General features: G+C 53.5%; 1 protein-coding gene across 3 annotated transcripts in view; it reads right to left on the bottom strand.

The window, feature by feature from the left end:
* Positions 1 to 19,058, bottom strand: part of COL4A1 (collagen type IV alpha 1 chain) — a 137,487-nt gene that overhangs the window by 21,893 nt on the left and 96,536 nt on the right. For all 3 annotated transcript variants that reach the window (XR_004299179.1, XM_032402619.1, XM_032402620.1), the window contains 13 exons: positions 17,050 to 17,214; positions 15,347 to 15,442; positions 14,044 to 14,127; positions 13,442 to 13,512; positions 9,711 to 9,902; positions 9,001 to 9,169; positions 6,104 to 6,196; positions 5,911 to 6,015; positions 4,024 to 4,121; positions 2,413 to 2,563; positions 1,625 to 1,738; positions 752 to 919; positions 574 to 663 (listed from right to left, as the gene is read on the bottom strand). Coding sequence is in view for 2 of the 3 variants with exons in the window: in XM_032402619.1 (XP_032258510.1) it covers positions 574 to 663; positions 752 to 919; positions 1,625 to 1,738; positions 2,413 to 2,563; positions 4,024 to 4,121; positions 5,911 to 6,015; positions 6,104 to 6,196; positions 9,001 to 9,169; positions 9,711 to 9,902; positions 13,442 to 13,512; positions 14,044 to 14,127; positions 15,347 to 15,442; positions 17,050 to 17,214 (1,596 nt within the window). In the remaining variant the exon portion in view is untranslated. The remainder of the gene's footprint in view (positions 1 to 573; positions 664 to 751; positions 920 to 1,624; positions 1,739 to 2,412; positions 2,564 to 4,023; positions 4,122 to 5,910; positions 6,016 to 6,103; positions 6,197 to 9,000; positions 9,170 to 9,710; positions 9,903 to 13,441; positions 13,513 to 14,043; positions 14,128 to 15,346; positions 15,443 to 17,049; positions 17,215 to 19,058) is intronic.

Here is a 19,058-nt window from a genome sequence, read left to right as displayed (position 1 = left end):
TATTATCGGTTTAAATACTTTACACCTTCCTCTTTCCTAAGGACCTTCATCATGTCTGTTCACGGTGCCCCTCAATTTGATACAAAACAATAAAATGGGAACTCTCTTGTTCTACTAAACAAATGACCATTTATGTCTCACAAAGTCAATTTGTTAAAAAAAAAAAAAACATATTTTGGACCAATTTCAAACAACAAGGTAAGAAATAAAAACGAAGACTTATAAATTTGCCCAGTTTGCTAATTTGATTCTAAGGCCTCAGTTCCTGTGACCTTGCAGGACTGCAGATCCCACCAATCCTATAAAAACAAACCAACTCCAACATCCCAATAAGGAACAGCTGAAAACCTGTCTCTTGTTTGGTTTTGGGCAGAGCACAGCCCCTGCTCCCACATGCACCGCCCACCAGGAGTTCCCACCGGAGGAGGGGGTCTCCCCAACCCTTGCCTGACCTTCTTGACTTCTTTCCTTTGCCTCTTGCAAGGAAATAGGACCTACAACCACTCAAGAGTTTCCAAGAAACACAGAGACATGGACACAAGACGGGCTCTGCTAGAGCTGCCCACTCCCTACCTTTCTCTCCTGGTAATCCTGGCAGGCCCGCTGGTCCCGGTGAGCCAGGCTGCCCCGGGGTCCCCATGACGCCCATCTCTCCCTTGGGACCTGTGGCCAGACGGAAGGACAGTGAATGCTGACTGCAGATGCTACAGGTCACAAACAGACAGGGGGCCGGAGTTCACAAATCATTTACCTGGAAACCCAGGAACCCCAGGTGTGCCCTGCTGTCCAGGGAGACCAGGGAGCCCCGACTGTCCCGTCAGGCCAGGCAGCCCTTGGGACCCTTTATCTCCTTTGGGACCTGGCATGTCCAGGCCTGGAAATCCAGGAAAGCCCTTCTCTCCTTTCACTCCGGGAGGGCCTGAGGGGGGTGAAGAGCGAGAGCAGTTAGCAGGATCTGCAGGGAGCCCTGCGGGGCACCCCCCCGGGCTCAGCTGGAGCTTTCTGCAGGAGGCACATGAGCGCGCATGCCGTGCTGGGGGCCGGGATGCTCCCACCGTCCCAGGTGGCGGCGTCTAGAGCCATGGGGCGGTCCTGCGGGGACAAGGCCCGGAGACCAAGCCCTCCCCTCTGCCATCAGCGGGCAGCAGCCTCAACTGCCACCAGCCCCAGGCCTGTCCGCAGCGTTCGCACCCCACGCTAGCTGCTTTTCAACCGTGTTCGGGGATCGTCTTGTCAGCCCACCAGCACTGTCTCACTTCCGGGACTGGTCACTAAAGGCAAAGGCAGCTCCTAGCTATGGGCCAGTTTACGGGACCCACAACTTACTAACCTCCCCCTACTCCACAGGAAAGTAAGATGGAGACGCCAGTTATTTTAAGTAAATGAAAATGTCACTGAATATACATCTCTGGCAGGTAAACCAAGCTCAGTAGGAGGAAAAAAAAGACGCCTACAACCCTTCATTTAAGTGAACATCAGACCGGTTTCCACAAAGCAGAATCGTCCTTTCCCCCTCTTATTCGCAAGGCAGCACTAATCCCCACTTTACGCAGACTCCTGACAGCCCGTCCCCTCCGTCAGCATGTTTTGGGGAAGCAGTAATTGTGGAAGAATGTCCCATCACCTGAGGATCCTGGTGGTCCCTGTCCTCCAGGGGGGCCCATCGCTCCGGGGGGGCCAATTCCAGGAGCTCCCGGAGCTCCTTTGGGACCTTGTAATCCAGGCGGTCCTGGGTCACCTGGATGGGAAGAAATTGTAAATAAACTGCATACAGACCATTGCATGTCTCATAGCACACACTACCCACCCACACGATAAACCACAAGAACACAATACCGTAAGGTCTAGCCTCCTATGCTTTCCATCATTCACTCAACACACATTTACAGAGCACGTGACAGGGGCTCTCTGCGTACACCAAATAAACAGGCCCCAGCCCCTGCCACCGTCTAGACTTGTCTGTAAGCAGTCACCTCGGGGCCTTGGGTGGCTCAGTTGGTTAAGCGTCTGACTCTGGATTTCGGCTCAGGTCATGATCTCAGGGTCGTGAGATCGAGCCCCACATTGGGTTCCCCGCTCAGTGAGGAGTCTGCTTGAGATTCTCCCTTTCCCTCTGCTCCTCCCCCTGCTCACGCTCTCTCTCTCACTCTCTAAATAAATAAATAAAAATCTTTTTTGTTGTTGTTGTTGTTTTTTAAGATTTTATTTATTTATTTGACAGAGAGAAACATAGCGAGAGAGGGAACACAAGCAGGGGGAGTGGGAGAGGGAGAAGCAGGCTCCCCACAGAGCAGGGAGCCCGATGCAGGGCTCGATCCCAGGACCTTGGGATCATGACCTGAGCCGAAGGCAGATGCTTAACGACTGAGTCACCCAGGCGCCCCAATAAAAATCTTAAAAAAAAAAAGTTACCTCTGATTCCCTGAAGGCCTGGGGGGCCGATAGCACCATGCTCTCCAGGAACGCCTGCTCCCCCGATGTTCCCCTTCTCTCCAGGTGTGCCGGGAATGCCGGGAAGACCCGGCAATCCTTTGAGTCCTGGTAGACCAATGCCCGGCTCTCCCTGGAAATTCCCGAAGCAAGGAGAAGCCAGTTCACCAGCATAGCCCATGAACTCATCAAGCCCAGGGTGCAGGTGCAGACAGTCAGTAAGGACCAAGCTACCTGCCCATGCACACCTGCCCGATACCCACAGCCTCTACCTGCACATGCACACCTGCCCAATACCCACAGCCTCCACCTGCCCATGCACACCTGCCCAATACCCACAGCCTCCACCTGCCCGTGTGCACCTGCCCGATACCCACAGCCTCCACCTGCCCGTGTGCACCTGCCCGATACCCACAGCCTCTACCTGCCCGTGTGCACCTGCCCGATACCCACAGCCTCCACCTGCCCATGCACACCTGCCCGATACCCACAGCCTCTACCTGCCCGTGTGCACCTGCCCGATACCCACAGCCTCTACCTGCCCGTGTGCACCTGCCCGATACCCACAGCTTCTACCTGCCCATGCGCACCTGCCCGATACCCACAGCCGCTACCTGCCCGTGCGCACCTGCCCGATACCCACAGCCTCCACCTGCCCGTACGCACCTGCCCGATACCCACAGCCTCTACCTGCCCGTACGCACCTGCCCGATACCCACAGCCTCTACCTGCCCGTACGCACCTGCCCGATACCCAGAGCCTCTACCTGCCCGTGCGCACCTGCCCGATACCCACAGCCGCTACCTGCCCGTGCGCACCTGCCCGATACCCACAGCTTCTACCTGCCCTCCCAATAGAAAGGGAACAGGCCAGGCTAGCCTTTCATTGGCAAAGTGAAACTACTGCCCTTGGTCCTTTCTCCCATTTCACATGATGCCTTCTAGCAATTTCACTTCCCTTCCTTATAATCAGAACAGGAAAATATCTGTCCCCTGGTCAGCTATACTTGCTGAGCAGAATTTCAAGTATCAGCAAAAGGCAGAGGGATGTTTGAGGCAAGGAGAGTCCCGAAGTCACACTAGCCCAGGGGTCCCCAACTGGGGCCATTCCCCCGCCCCCCGGGTGACATTTGGTAATGTCCAGAGATCGTTTTGGTTGCCATGACTGGGGGTGAACGCAGGGCGTTCCTCTGGTATCTGTGGATAGAGGACACGGAGGGGGCGGCTGAAGCCCCACCATGTCCCGGGCAGCCCCCCCCACAAAGAATTACTGGGCCAGCATGTCAGTAAAAGTAGACTCTCCCGGGTGGCTTGCACGCAGCCTTCTCCCGCCACTCCCAGGAAGGCCCACCCTGGACCCTGAGATGCGCTACACACGCAGGTAAGCATGTACTCTGAAAACTGGAACAAACGATTCCCTCAAAACATCAACTACCACGTACCAGCACTTTCTTCCTTTCTACTCTCTGCTATTTCTTTAACCAACAAAGCATGCTGATCCAACATATGCCGTGACACTAATAAGCCACATTTTATGGGTCTAATTAATAACAAGGACGAGGAAACAGCAATCCAGAGAGCACTCAGCACCCACCTTTTGGCCGGGCACACCCGGGTTGCCAGGTAAGCCGTTAAATCCCGGGCGACCCGGACTCCCAGGAGGTCCCACGTCTCCAGGTAAGCCATCAACACCTGTTAGAAGAGTCACAAAACCACCAATGTACTAAAGCTATTCCCCCCTTTCCTCGCCTCCCTCACACTTGCTCAGACGTCCCTGGGCTGAGCAACTGAACTGAACTGGCCAACAACAAAGAGCCCTTTGAGGTGGTTCTAAGAAGAGCGTGGGGCCTCGCTCGCCGTCGGCAGAACCACCAGTGCCCACTGGGGCAGCTTGGGTGCCCTGGACCATGTGCACTGCCTGCCGCCCTCCCTGTCTCTCTCCCACATCCCCTCTCCCCTTCCTTCCGCTCAGCTTTTCCTCCTGTCCCACCCCCCAAACAAAACAAAGACCACCGTGGCACGTGCAGCCTAGGGTGGCCCTCCCACTCTGCGGCTCCGAGCGTGCCGCCACTCGGGGCAGCCCTGCCGCCTGTTCGAGAGCCCACCCAGATCCACTGGAGCAGACCCACATTTTCACAAGACGCCCCGGGAGTCCCAGACGCTCTGGTGTGAGCAGCGCCGCTGCAGACCCTGGGTTCTCGAACGTGGCTGCACCACACCAGAGGCGCGTGGGGCATTTAGAGACTGGGCCCCAGCCCTAGAAAGCCCAATGGGCTAACAGCTACCCCGTGGCCCTACTGTGCATGAAGGGCCCCTGTGGGGTGCAGAGGTCCACGACGCGTGGTGATCTGTAAGTATGCAGGGGTCACACGTGCTGTGGGGCTGTGCGGCTGTGGTACTGAGGGGTCTCGTCAGAGAGTGGACCTAACCGCCCACCAGTGTGCACATCGCCAAGCCGCTCTGTCTGAGTGGGCAGCCAGCCCCCAACAAGGAGACCCTACCAGCTAACTTCTACCTCTCAGGATGGCGCTATGGTGCTCACAGGGGAGAGGGTGGGGCTCGGGAACAGGCAGAAGGCCTCAGCACTGTCCCTGTGACCTGGGAGGGTCGCCGAGGGCCTTCTGCCCTGTAAGCCGGAGAGACGTGGCAACATGCGTGTGCGGGTGCGACGCAGCGCCCAGAGGGGTGTGCAGGCCCGTAACTCTGCCAGCAGGTGCGACACAGGCTGAGCCTCCGGACAGGAAGCTGGGAGCCTCGAGAGCTCTTTCCACTAGGTTTGCACACACGGCCAGGAAAACTGGGGTCAGGGCGCCGGCCCAAGCAGGAAAGAGATGTCCCTTATTGCACACAGCGCCTGCTTAGTCCTGGACCGAGGTCCACGACGGCAAGTCTACGTCAGGGCCCACCCGCAGGAAGACAGACCCACGAGAGCAACAGAAACAGTCAAACTGTCGTCCTGACCGCCTTACTGTTTCCAGAAAGAAGTTCTGGTTCTAACATGTCAGCATCCCATGCAGACCCAGGCTCTGCGGTGTGGGGCCTTCTCCCCCTGAGAGTGAAGCCCCCTCCCTCATGTTCCCCAGCTCCCTTCCCGCTGACCCACACCCAGCCTGGCACGGGGCCCGGCTGCTCTGCACATCCCCCGCGCTGATAAGGAGAACACCCTGAAATGCAGCTTCTGCCAGCTCCCTGGGCAGCTGCCGGGTCCTGACGTCTCAACCCCTCCCGGCCAACCCGCCGCCCCAGTGACCGCATTCACTATCCTCCAGAATTCCGCAAGCTCCCCTGGAGGGCGAGTCACCAACTCCAACAGTGTGTTTACATGCATTGCCTCCTCTCCCCTAGGACTCATGGGAATGAACAGAATGGCCACGGCCCTCGGTGCCAACCAACCAGGGAACGGATGCGACGGCGGGGGCCCGAATGGGCCGTGGGCAGAGCAATGGTCCCACTCAGGGGCTGGCTTGTCCTGCAGGTTTACCTTTGGGGCCGGGGGGCCCTGGAAATCCGATTCCGGGCTGGCCGACATTGCCCTTCTCTCCCGGGAGGCCTGGCCTTCCTGGGGTTCCAGGAAAACCTCGGTCACCTGTTGTGAGCAAGACCAATAGTCAGTGAGAGAAAAACCTGTCACTGTTCCAAGCGTAACTCCAGGCAAACGAGAGCGTTAAAAGTACCTTGTGGCCCTGAGAAGCCTGGGGATCCCGGAAGTCCTTGTGCTCCAGGGGGACCAGGTAGGGGCACAACTTTTCCTGCTTCACCCTTGGGACCTAGGGGAAGAGCAAAGACACGGTATGAGAGCCCACATCCCATCCTGAGCGAGGACGCAGCGAGCAAGCCCACGTCCTGTCCCCCGCACACTGCCTACCTACAGAGCAGTCCCACCTGCATACCTCCACTTCCTACCTCTACTCTTCTAGAATCTTTCACAGAGAGCTCTTCCTCTTTTCCCCAAAATTTATAGCCAAAAGCACCTAGATATTTGACACATCAATTCCCTAAGAGTCCAAAATAAGAGTCACAAAAAGCTAGAAAATCTGTAACAACAAGAAATGAGATGACCCTGAGTAATTTCTTAATTAGCCTGTCTGGAAAAGTCAAAACACTTTTAGCGTTCTCCCTCAATTTATCAGACTATACCAATTCTACGTTGCTTTGAGACAGCCCTAAATTACGTTCATCCGATGGGACGTGCTAAGTGGGTGATCAGCACAATCCGTAAGCATGTAGCTGGACGGCCGTGTGCCCTTTGGAGCAGCCCAGGCCCGAGGTGCAGCCCAGCCCTGGGCGCTCGTGCCTGGGAGACCCACTGGGGGTCAGGATTTAGCTGCCGGGACAAGACCAAAGGGGTCACCTCCAAGATGTGTGCACGGACTCTCCACACACCCTATACGAATGCAAGACATATGGGGCTTCCCAGGAACGGCCAACACATTCTTTCACTGCAGACTCTGAGAAATGCCAACCGACTAACCCCAACACATACTTGCTATCAGTTCCACCCTGGGAACAAGCCTTTAATGTCACCAGAGTAAACACGGCTCTGGCAGATCAAAGAAGCCTGCGTTTCTAATCCAGAAGCTGCCTGGGTCTGGATGGCCAAGCAAGTCTACAGAATGCAGACAGCTGACCAGCAGCACTGTCAACACCTCCTTCAGGAACCTTCTTCCTTCCCTTCCTGCTAGGATGCATCCGTGTGTGCCCCAGTTGGTCTTTCTGATGGTAGTTTCTGGCCAAGAAGCGCCTGATTCCTTTTTATGGTTCTGCAAATTTTCAGATCCAAAGAACACCTGAGATGCTGATTTTGGAGTCAGGAGCTATGCGGAAGAGATCAGAGGTCCCTTTTCCAAGATGCGGGGGGGGGGTCTTCCTAGGTCAAACCCAGTATTTCTCTGCCCCCAAAGGAGTCACCAAAGAAACATTTCTGGGATCCTTGCTAAACCACAAACAATGATCAAGGGAGTCATAACTGGGTGCTAGGTAATCATGAGCCATACAACCAACGAGAATGGTAGTAAGAAATACAGTAAGGCGCGATGCTTGCACTTCCAACAAAGACAGGCTAACGTGCCCTGTGCAGAAGAGCTTATGAATTTGACACTATCATGTAATAAGCAAGTAATGGTTCCCGGTGGGATAGGAACTGATAAAACTTGGGCTGGATATATGGCTTGTGACAGAATCGGCGGATCAGTGAGCACAAAGGCCATGCAGTCGCCCCTCCCATCAACGATTCCACTGTGTGTGTCTCAGTTTCCCCGCGGTCAACCGTGGCGTGGCTCAGGAGGTCCACGGTAACTGGACGCTGCATATGTGCTCACATCATTCACCTCACGTCACCTCACCACGGAGACACTCTGTCACGTCCCCTCGTCACAAGAAGGGTGGGCACAGGACGAGAAGGTATATTGAGAGAGACACACACATCCACACGACGTTCATTACACTGTGTGGTTATAAGCGCTCTATTTTGCTCCTGGTTGTTCTTGGTAATCTCTTCCCGGGCCTCATTTACATTTTAACTTCGTCACAGGTCTGTATGCACGGGAGAAACCTAGCGTATGCGGGGTTCAGTACTGTCCTGGCTGCAGGCTTCCACGGGGGTCCTGGAACGTGTTCCCCCAAGTAGGTCATCTAATTCCTCCCTAGCTTGGTCACGCAGCTACTTACTATGTGGTTCAAGCTTTACCAGTCACACAACTGTAATTACCCGAAGGCCTTCTGTTCATTTTTAGGACTTCTAGGACATTTCTTAGCCCTGCACTCTTCCTTCCCTCCTCAGTGCCCAAGCCCTTCCTGGCCTCTGCTCTTGCAGCCCGGAGGGGGGGGGTGGGGGGGGCCAGGGAACGACGGGAGTGATCGGTTTCGAGCCTGAAGCATGTTCCACGACCTGCACTGGGAGCCTGCCGTGTGCCAGGCCAGGGGCCACCCCATGACCACTACCAGCCCTGATAACACGCAGGGCGTGAAGGGGGAGTGAGCATGTCCATGGGAAAGCCTCGTGTCGGCCTCGCACCACGTGCTCTGCCAAACCCCCGGCAGTGCGCACCGGGAGGGCAGGGCCACGCCTGTCTGGCTGCCGCCACCCCACCACTGGGCACACAGGCCCAACGGAGACACGGTGCGCAAGTGACTGAAGCCAGCCCCTCACTGAACAGCAACGGTGAGGCAAAGACCACCCGGAATCAGCCCATAGGCACCTGCCCATCCGTGGAGAGGTGAGACTACCCGGCTTGGAACATACAGAAGCCCACGTGGACTGTTCACCAGGGAGACACAGAAAATAGGTAAAGAGAAAAAAAAACAAGCTCATGTTGGTATCCCTTCCACAGAGAAGGCCCACTTGAACTGGAAGGCACTGTATCCTCATGAGAAGAAAAAGCATCTATCAATTCAGATGCTTTGCAGCCAGATTCTACACATCACCGGGCCCTTCTTACACATGAGGCCACAAGGTACGGTATCGCTACAGTAGGGCCCGGGCCAGGCCACCTCCTGCAAGAATGGACACCAGACTCCTGTCCCCACGTCGTGGAGCCCAGTGCTCTGTGCACCTGAGGTCCTCGGGCCTCACCTGGCTGGCCTGGGGATCCAGGGGTCCCCGGAAAACCCGCTTGTCCTTTGTCACCAACAGGGCCAATAGGGCCAAACCCTGGAGGCCCAGGTGGGCCGATGTCACCTCGACTGCCGGGGAATCCAACGCCCCCAGGGGGTCCACGCTCTCCTTTCAATCCTACTGAACCCTGACACGCAAAGAGAAAAGAAACGTTATCAGCAGACATACCAACATGTGTTCATCTCACATCCCTCCACCATCTGTAGTAAATAAGTATCAGAGTTTAACTGGCTTATGCTATTTATTGACTTCCCCCTCTACAAAGGTCAACTGGCAGTTAATAAATGACACAGCATTCCTGTCTACGCTGGGCAGGCACCCTCCCTCCCCACACAAGGACACCCTTCACAGAGTGAAGTATTTGTATCTGGAACTGTCTTTTCAAGGATAACTTGCAGGCCACTAACTCTAAACTTCACGTCCCATCTGACATGCGAACATCCAACACATAGGCGCCAGAGATATCCATGCACTGTCCCCCCCCTGTTCCCGTCAACGGCATCAATGCCTACGTTTGCAAACTTAAGTCTCCCCAAGGACCACTAAACATCACATGTAACAATCACCACCCACATGAAAATATGTAGCTACGATACAAATAGTTCATTTCTTCATTCTTTGCAGATCTGCTTATAAAGTGGACATTCCAACTCTGGAAATAAACATACCGGGGAGCCTTTGGGGCCGGGCAGACCCGGATGGCCATCTCTCCCAGGAGACCCTGCTCTGCCTGGCATCCCGGGCTGTCCTGGAAAGCCTGGGTCTCCTTTGTCTCCTTTGAGCCGTGCGTCGAAGTAAATCTCGCCAGGCTCTCCCTTGGCTCCCGGCTGGCCCATCAGCCCCGGTGTGCCTTGCGGGCCCTACGAGCACCAAATGGAAGACATCAGTGCACAAAACAGGCAAGCAGCGTTGTTACGTAGCCAACAATGACACTGAGAAGTCACCTCCTTGAAAAACGGCAGTATGTTCAATCTTATTTTATTTTCTAGAAGCAAGCCAATAGCTCTGTGACAAAGCCATGATCTGACCTCTCACTTCTTGTGTTTCTCTTACAATACCTGAAAAAAAAAAAGCCTTCACTGGGGATTGCAAACAGAGGCCAGGCTAGGGCGGGGGGAATTAGTGTGGCACCAGGCACCCAGCTTGGAGGACAGTCCCCAGAGAACCTGCTTGTTCCTTCCAACTGTTAACATTCACAGGAACATTCTAGCAAGTGCTGGAAGCTGCTGAGTGTGTGACTTCTGGGGCCCAGGAACTAGAGAAAGGGCTTCCAGGTGCAGACGCATGAAGTGTCTGAGGGCAGGACGGCAACAGCAAGCAGAGAGTCTGGGGAGCGAGCGCCGGCCAGCCCCATCACCACTGTTCTGAGCAGTCAGCAAAAGAGAACGGACTTTCCCAGGAGACACACCCTAGCACATTTTCCAGTTACTGGAAAGTTAAATCTTCAAGGAACGCCCACACCCACAGATGGTCTCTCCTCTAGCCTGAGAATTGGGGTTCACAAGGTTTTCAAATACTTGTCTCAAGTACTCATTCCCTTAGGCCTGAGAAAGAAATCGCTCAGCCTCCCTGCTGACTTGGCAGGATTGTACTCTTAGACAATTCATTTAATTTGAATTCCTTCTCCCACACTCCCTCTGAAATGGCCCTCGGATGTATGTGAGTGACATGTGACCACACACTTCTGTGTAGGTGTGTAACACAGAGGAAGGAGCTGGAAGACAAGGGACAGACCCAAATTCACACGATCTTTAGATTTTAGCGTGGGGACCGTTTATCATGTGCCCACCATGCATCATGGCCCTCGGCACACCACTCTGGACTCGGAGCCCAGCTGCGCCGGCAAAACACCAGAAGCACCACCCAGCAGGTGAGGGAGTGGACCCTCCAAGACCTTGGTGGGGGGTCGTGGAAAAGTCATTATTTAGTTCAAAGGTGTTGTGGTCTCTTGTAGCTTTCTCTCTCGAGGTAACATAGCTCCTGTGCATCCTTAAATCCCAGCTAAGCTGCGACTCCTCCGTGAAGCCCTCCCTGACACGTGTCCTGGGTTTCCGCAGTGGAGCGAACGGTCCTCGTTACAGAAACTCTCCTCCCTGCACACCTTTCTCTCCTCCAGTCTTTGGGGATGTTGAGGGCAGGCCTAAGGCTTTCTAACTTTGTGACCTGAACGTCTGCAGCTAGGGAGGTATTGCAGGAAGGAGAAATTGACTGGGCAATATTCACCCATAAAAAATAAACCCCAATGTAAGAAATTACAACCAGTGTGTATTTTTCTCAACCTGGAAGGATCAGTGTTACTTTACGGTGATTATTCACAGACTAGAAATACAGTTTTCCAGGACGGCAAGCACACGGTGAGGAAACACCACTCTTTATCTTGATAATGGTGACCTTGCTGGCTAGGCTATCGTTCAAGGAAGAAATCTAGATATTTTTTTGAAAGGCGACATCTTGACCCTAGGACACCTCCTGTGGCTTCTCTGCCACAGAACGTCCTAATCTTCAGCGATTCAAAGGTCTTTGGATCCACATTTCTTGACATAAACGAGGAGGAATCAAACGCTGCCTTGAACACCTCGCCTTGGCTCCATAAATTGGAGGAGATCCAACGACTATACGGTCTGCTTCTAACAAGCACAGCCACCGCGGGGTGTCACAGCTCCTTTCAACTGACCGTCCCGATGGCCCCGAAACCCACCCAGGTCCCCGTGTGGAGCCAGCCTCTTATGCCTGTCCCTCTTTCCCAAAATCCAACCCTCGGCCTTCAAAAGGACATGTCGCAGAAACGCTATCCAAATCAAACAGGAAATCAGAGCATTTCATCTCTTTTCATCCTCCTCTACTTTCCAGGATGCTCCGGGGTTCGCGGGCACCTCACGCAGCCCCAGCCTCACCGGAAGTGAGAGAGCCCCACCTGTGAGCCAGTTAAACTGCAGCTACGGGATAGCCTCAAATACAAGAGAGATTACTACCTGCTCAATTAAATTATTTACCCAGGAAACTGTTTTTACAAACTTGGCTGTCTGCAGAGAGAAAGGAGCTCCTGATGGGGAAGGCAGGGGATTAGAAGTTTTGTCGTGCATTGGCTTTATTTTCTTCTTCATCAGGACTTGTCCTCAACTGTCCTCCTCCCTTCCTCTTTTCCCATTTTTATTACATCTGGGGCTGGGGGGCTGGTGTCTGGATGGGATTTCAGGCAGGAAGTTTCCAGGAAGGCCAAGTAGATAAAGACCATGTCCAGAGGTTAAAAGCATCCTCTGCTGCTTCTTCAAAGCGCTTCTGGCTTTGATCCCCACCAGAGTCAGGGCTTCCCAGTTATGTGAACTTCTCATTTATTTAGAAATATTTTAAACAATTGCGACTTGTAACTTAGCTCCCCAGGCACCAGGGAAGTTCTGGAAGCAGAATCCCGAGATCTAACTTCAAAGGAGGAAGCGATTGCTCAATCCCAGCTGCTTCAGTGTCATTTCAACTCACTTCTGCCCTGACCCGCTTTTATAGAAGCTGCCAGTAATATTTTTAAACATCGCAAATGTTAAAGAGCTACATCAAAAAGGAATAAAATGCTAAAGATTTTATTTTCATCGTGTGACAGAAGAAAAAAGAAAAGCAAAAGGGAAAGCAGTAATGAAAGAAAGTGTGGAAAGTGGCTGACGCTTACAGAGCTCAGAAGAACAAAGAAAATACGAGAACCAGGCCCTGAGGTTTACGCGCTTTAGAAACAGCTGATTACGTGCAATAAAATGCCCTTCAATGCTCGGGATTACAACTATTCTCCTCTATTCAATGGCTTCTTTTTTAAACAAACTAGGAAAACTGGGGAGCTGATTTTCATTTAACTGTAAGGTTTCACGTCGATCCGAGATTACTTCATTTATAAATTTAGAAAAGCATCTTCACAATAGATATTGGTGGATAGGAATTTTCAAAACACGTCTCTGTGAGAGAATAAACAAATGTGGAATTCCTCGAAGGCGACAGGCCGGTGATCCTCTATTTCTCCACAGGAATACTGGCTCTGAACTTACTACACTGTTTTTAAGTAACGGGCGTAACTGTTTGCAGATGGCTCCTGGTGGCACCATTTGTTTCAAGAGCCCCCGAGACCCTGTGGGAAGGTGACAAACAGCATCCGGCTGCACCTGGACACAGGTACGTGGCACCTGAATTCTGACCAGGTGAGGAGAGAGGCAGGTGAGATGCCGATTCTGGACTCGACAGTCCTGCTCATCGTCAGGTGAACGACACGGGGAGTAATTCTAGACTGCTCGATAAAGCCACACTTGACCAGCGCCCAAATCATACAGCAAAGGTTGTGTTTGCAAACGCGACAATAGACACCTTTGTTAGTTGGCTTGGAGGCAACGTCTAATAAGTACACAAACTCAGGTTTACTTACAGGCAATCCTTCCAGACCATCTCTGCCGGGTAAGCCTCTGTCGCCCTTCGCCCCTGGCTGTCCCGGGAAACCTTTCAGAAAACAAGGGAGATGCAGCACATTACTGCCGAGACACATCCTCAAAACCCCAAAACTTTCGTTCTCCAGATTCAAGAGCACACATATCTTGACATAAGTGGACGGTGTCTGAAGAATTTCCACAGAGTAGTAACAGGAATGGTCACAGTGGGCTCCAGAAGGGAAGCAGTGACCCCAAATTCGGACAAAGACCACTGAAGCAGCTGGTGACAAGAGCCCCCCCCAACCCCAAGCCCCAGGACCACTTCCGCCAGAAACACGCCCTTCACTTCGGTTGAGGGAACGAAGGTTGTGGAGCTGAGGGAACCGTAGGCTGCTGACCTTTTGGTGCCAAATTTTAGGTCAGCTTGATGATTTTCCACAAAGTGGACAAACCCCGGAAGTCTGACTTAAAATCTCATTATCAGGCTTTGGTTTGAATGCAGAAACTGAGGTCTCTCATGGCGCGAGATGCGTTTCGCTGTGAAGGCTCCAACCGACGGAAGAAAATTCAGGCCTGGTCCCTTTCACGTCTGGGGTCTTACCTATTTCTCCCGGGGGGCCCTGCGGCCCGGGGGGCCCACGAAGTCCTTCCATGTCACAGATGAGGCAGCTGTCTCCTTTCTGACCTACAAAGGGAACACAGGGGTACGTATGCACACGTGAACTACTCCTGCACGCTCCACTCTGGCCGGACCCACTGCCGGGAACAGACGCAGGACCCACGCAGACAGCCCAAGTCCCTGAAGTGCGGGCGAGGCAGAAGAGGAGCCCACCCATGGGATGGGGACAGTGCAAGTTGGCTGGCGGCCAGCTGAGCTCTGGGCCCCACGGGATTCGCTCATGGGGAGACGCACCACCGACCGAGGGCTGGGCGGGCTGGTGGGGCTACGGCAGGAGGATGGAGGTCTCAGCACAGAGAAGCTCCTGACCCCGTCGTAACATGGGACAGCCCAGCTCAGGAAGTACTAAGCAGCTGGTAACTAGAGAGAGTCACTGACACTGAGTGCCCCCTGGCACTCCGGGATGACTTCTAAGACCGTATCCATCGGGACCTCCAAAATTTAAAATTCTAAGGTGTTAGCTGCAACTGTTTTCATGCAGCATTTGTGTTGTAGACCTTGGAAGAGGAAGAGGCTTTGCAATCCAAAGCCAGCCATGGTGCCCAACGGGGTTGGTTTTGGGGGCAGACTCCTAGTCGCTCTACTCTCCGGCTGTTAAGAGACACACTATCATTGGACTGTCCAAGGGGTAGGACATGCTCAGACAGGACTGCGGACACGGTGAGAACCCACTGCGGGCACGACAGTGAAGAGAGGACCACGCGTCCGGGGCTGGGGTTACAGCAGATGCTGGACATCAGTAACGATAATGCTGAGAGCCGGGGGGGGGGGGGGGGGGGGGGGGCCGGTCCCAGGGCAGCTGATGTGCTCACACGGATTGTGGGAACAGGGCCTGGAGGGGTGGTGAGCGTTGCAGGCACACGACAGTGACTCGGCTCAGAAGACAGACATTCGCTCTTTGAGAAGGGCACCCTCAAACTCTGAACCGAAAGATCACGCTAAGGTATCAGTCTGAGGGTTTAATCTGCTGACCATGTAGACAGTGTCAGGGCCACGGCCCCCTGTTGCCTCCCAGGTGGCATCTCATGCTCTCTCCCCCCAGGCCCCCCCCCCCCGGAAGCCCCACGTCGGGACACCCCGGCAGAGCTTCACGTGGGCAGCCACATGCTAGGAATGGACTTGGACAAGAGTTCCAAATACAGGAAGAACGTGCTCACGCCCACCCACATGCAGAAACAGATCCCATCCAAGCATAACCATTTTTTAAAACATCAGCATCTCTTACCTTTTTCTCCAACCTCGCCTGTGAGCCCTGGCTGCCCCGGAATTCCAGGGGGACCCTGATCCCCAGGCGGTCCAGGCTGACATTCCACAATTCCATCTGAAATGGATTTTTAAAAGTTACAGGATCATTCCCACCACCCGAAGAGAGGATTTGCATCCCCTCTTACTCAATCTCTACCGTAATACCGAACTGCTTTTAGGCTACTGTAAGAGCTGGAAACCCCGCTTTAGCTTCCTTCAAAACAATCCTAGAATGTTAACTCGAAAACAGGACCCACACAGCACCCAACTGACCACTCACAAGCTTTCACTGATAAAATATCGACTTGATGATCCTAAAGCACATTTCAGTTCATTAGTCCTGTCCTGTACCTTACTTCCTTTCTACCTTGCAAAGTACACACCATCGTCCTTATTTTACACATGAAAAAACTAGGCCGGGGGCACCTGGGTGGCTCAGTCTATTGGGCATCTGCCTTCTGCTCAGGTCATGATCTCAGGGTCCTGGGCTCAAATCCAGCATCGGGCTCCCTGCTCAGCAGGGAGCCTGCTTCTCCCTCTCCCTCTGACCCCCCACCCCGCTCATGCTCTCGCTCGCTCTCTCTCTCAAATGAATAAATAAAAAATCTTTAAAAAAAAGACAAAAGAAAATTCACACTGATCCCTTCTCCCAGTGAAGCTTCAAACCTGAAAATCCACTGTCCCCCCGCCCAGTCCACATCTGCCTTCTGCATGGAGCCTCATCCATGAGAACTCTTTTTTTTTTTTTTTAAAGATTTTATTTATTTATTTGAGAGAGAGAATGAGATAGAGAGAGCATGAGAGGGGGGAGGGTCAGAAGGAGAAGTAGACTCCCTGCTGAGCAGGGAGCCCGATGCTGGGCTCGATCCTGGGACTCCAGGATCATGACCTGAGCTGAAGGCAGTCGCTTAACCAACTGAGCCACCCAGGCGCCCCAAGAACTCCTTTTCTTAATGATGTGTCTGAATTCTAGCAAATAAACGGCCTGGAACTCGCTGCATGTGGACCCCCTTAGGTCAGCCCCACAGAAGACTAGGGTTTCAGGCGCTCTCAGGACACACGCTGCTAGTGATACGGCAGGACCTGCCTTGAAAACCTGAACGTATTCCCACTGGAATGACCTTGTCTGAAATTGTCTTACATTCTGCGCTGGTATCACTTTGGGATCACAGGACTCCCTTAACTGAATCAAGAGTTTAATGTTCTGTGCTCAGCTTTGACAGTGGGCTGACGAGAGACCCACTGCGCAAAGTACCCCTCTATGTGAGGTCATCCGTTCGGTCACCACACAGACTGTCCCCTGCAGTCCCTTTCTTCTTAGTGCGTGTGTGTGTCTTAGTACTAGTCTGTGTCTCTAGAGGAACAAGAACGTGTTCTGTTTTCCGGAAGAACCACACGATTCAACGGCCTTGCTTTTTCCCTTTGATGCCGGGAGACTCAGGCCTGCTTAACATGGTTCTTACTCCTTCAACCAGTTTTACTGTTTGATTTTTACTATTCCTTTCTGCAGCATGACTAATTTTGCAAAGATACCTCAGTGGGATATGAATGACTCACCAATCCTCGGACACCCAGTCTTTTGTTACCACTTGAACTCTGAGTGCCCTCCCTGCGCCCCGCAGCTCTGGCCTGACACCTGTCCTACACGAGACGCCACATGCCATGGTCCCCAAGAGCACTTACTCGTGTGGCCTGGCTGTCCAGGGGGCCCGGGAAGCCCGGGGGGGCCCGGTTGCCCATCTCTTCCACTTGGTCCCGGCAAAGAGGTGCCTGGAAACCCTTGGTCACCTTTCTCGCCTCTTTCACCAGGAAAGCCAGGAGCACCCGCCTGCCCTGGTACCGGGTAGCCTGAAACCAGAACAAAATCTCATGTATGTCACCACAGTGCAAGGTCAACGTCCACAGCACAGACTAACTTTCTTAACTCTGTTCAAGGTAAAATGACTAGTGACCATCCCTGGAAAGGGAACTGTTCTACAGAAGTAAAAACAGACTGAACTATCAGGCTTCTTACCCCGTAAATGTTGGCAACCAAATGCCCCCTACAACTTAACATTATGGAGAAGGGACTCACTACCCAGACATGAAAAAATCTGTGCGCATTTCTTTTGCTGCAAACAGTATTCCCACCGCATGAATGAAAAGGCCACTGAGGGTACTGCGGGTCGATTTCATTTCCACTTAGACGATAAGGGCATAAAAATGTCACCCACCAAAGAAAAGTGGACACAAGGCCCAGGGGACGGGAACTGGGCTGGCAATCGAAATCGAACAGCCAAGAAGTAAAGTTACGGACAAAGATGATGTTATGGAAGGAGCGTGAAGTTAGGTCTGAACACAGAAAGCCGAGCTGGGGGATAAGACAGCAGGGCCCCCGTGCTGGGCAGGCGCAGAGAAGAGCTCCCACTCATGCCGGCAGGAGCGCCAGCCTGGGGCTGCTCTTGGGGTCTCTGCTCCCAGCCCCAGCCACCAGGAGCGGGACGTGTCTGCAGCCTCGAACAGAGCAGAGCACAGAGGACAGGGAGCATCCAGGAAGATGGCCGATCCCAGAGTCGGAGCTGCAGTCGTAGGAGAAGGAATGCTACCCCACTAAACCCCACATGCACTCGTCAGCACCAGCAGGACTGAAGGCAGCCCCTGGGGGCTGGGGTTTAGACCCCATGAGGGGAGGAGAAGCAGCACCCAGCTCGGCCCCAGAAGGGGACCCCATGGCTCACGGAGTGCAGCGCTCGCTGGGCCAGCGGTCAGACTTCAACCAGGGGAGAGCAGATAAGGCCAGAGCAGTTTCACAGATGTCTATCTATAATCACTGTAAGTTAAGAGGTGATCTGGCAGATAAAAGACATTAGAAGTAAATGCGGCGACACCAAGGGGAGACACGGAGTGATGTGTCCACTAGGATGGCTGGAAGGTCAGCATTTTCATAACCCCAGAAAAGAAAGTGGACGAAAACAGAGAAGAGCGATTTTAAAGCTAGATCCACAAGCTTTAGAAGGAAGGCAAGCAGTGAGGGGCCCGAGCCCGGGGCTGGAGCAAGTCCTCAACGCAGGATGGCGTGGGGAATAGTCTGTTCCAGCAAAAAGGAACAAGCCCTGGGAGAAAGTACAGCTGAAGAGCTGTCAGAAAGGGAAAGGGAAATAATGAAAAAGAATAAAACACAAAAATAAATTAAAAACATACAAAACCAAGAATGTAAGGACGCGGGCACTCGGCTGTGGTGTGGATTCTAGGTCACATGCAGGTTTCCCTCCCAGCTTTTCTGATCCGCTCCAGGGCCTGGGGGAGCACATGCACACGCACACACAGATGTTTGCACACACGCACACAAGCGTTTGTACACAAACATCTGCACATGCACACACGCGCATCTGCACACGCAGACATGCAGGTGTGCGCACGCACAAGCACCTACACACGCATACAGGTGTGCGCACGCACAAGCACCTACACACGCATACAGGTGTGTGCACGCACAAGCACCTACACACGCAGACATGCAGGTGTGCGCACGCACAAGCACCTACACACGCATACAGGTGTGCGCACGCACAAGCATCTGCACACGCAGACATGCAGGTGTGTGCACGCACAGGCACCTGCACACGCATACAGATGTGTACACGCACAAGCACCTGCACACGCAGACATACAGGTGTGTGCACGCACAGGCACCTGCACACGCAGACATACAG

Source organism: Phoca vitulina, unplaced genomic scaffold (genome assembly GCF_004348235.1).
Source record: "Phoca vitulina isolate PV1807 unplaced genomic scaffold, GSC_HSeal_1.0 scaffold5, whole genome shotgun sequence".
In the NCBI taxonomy this organism is placed as follows: Eukaryota; Metazoa; Chordata; class Mammalia; order Carnivora; family Phocidae; genus Phoca; species Phoca vitulina.
This window is presented reverse-complemented; position numbering and strand designations above follow the sequence as displayed.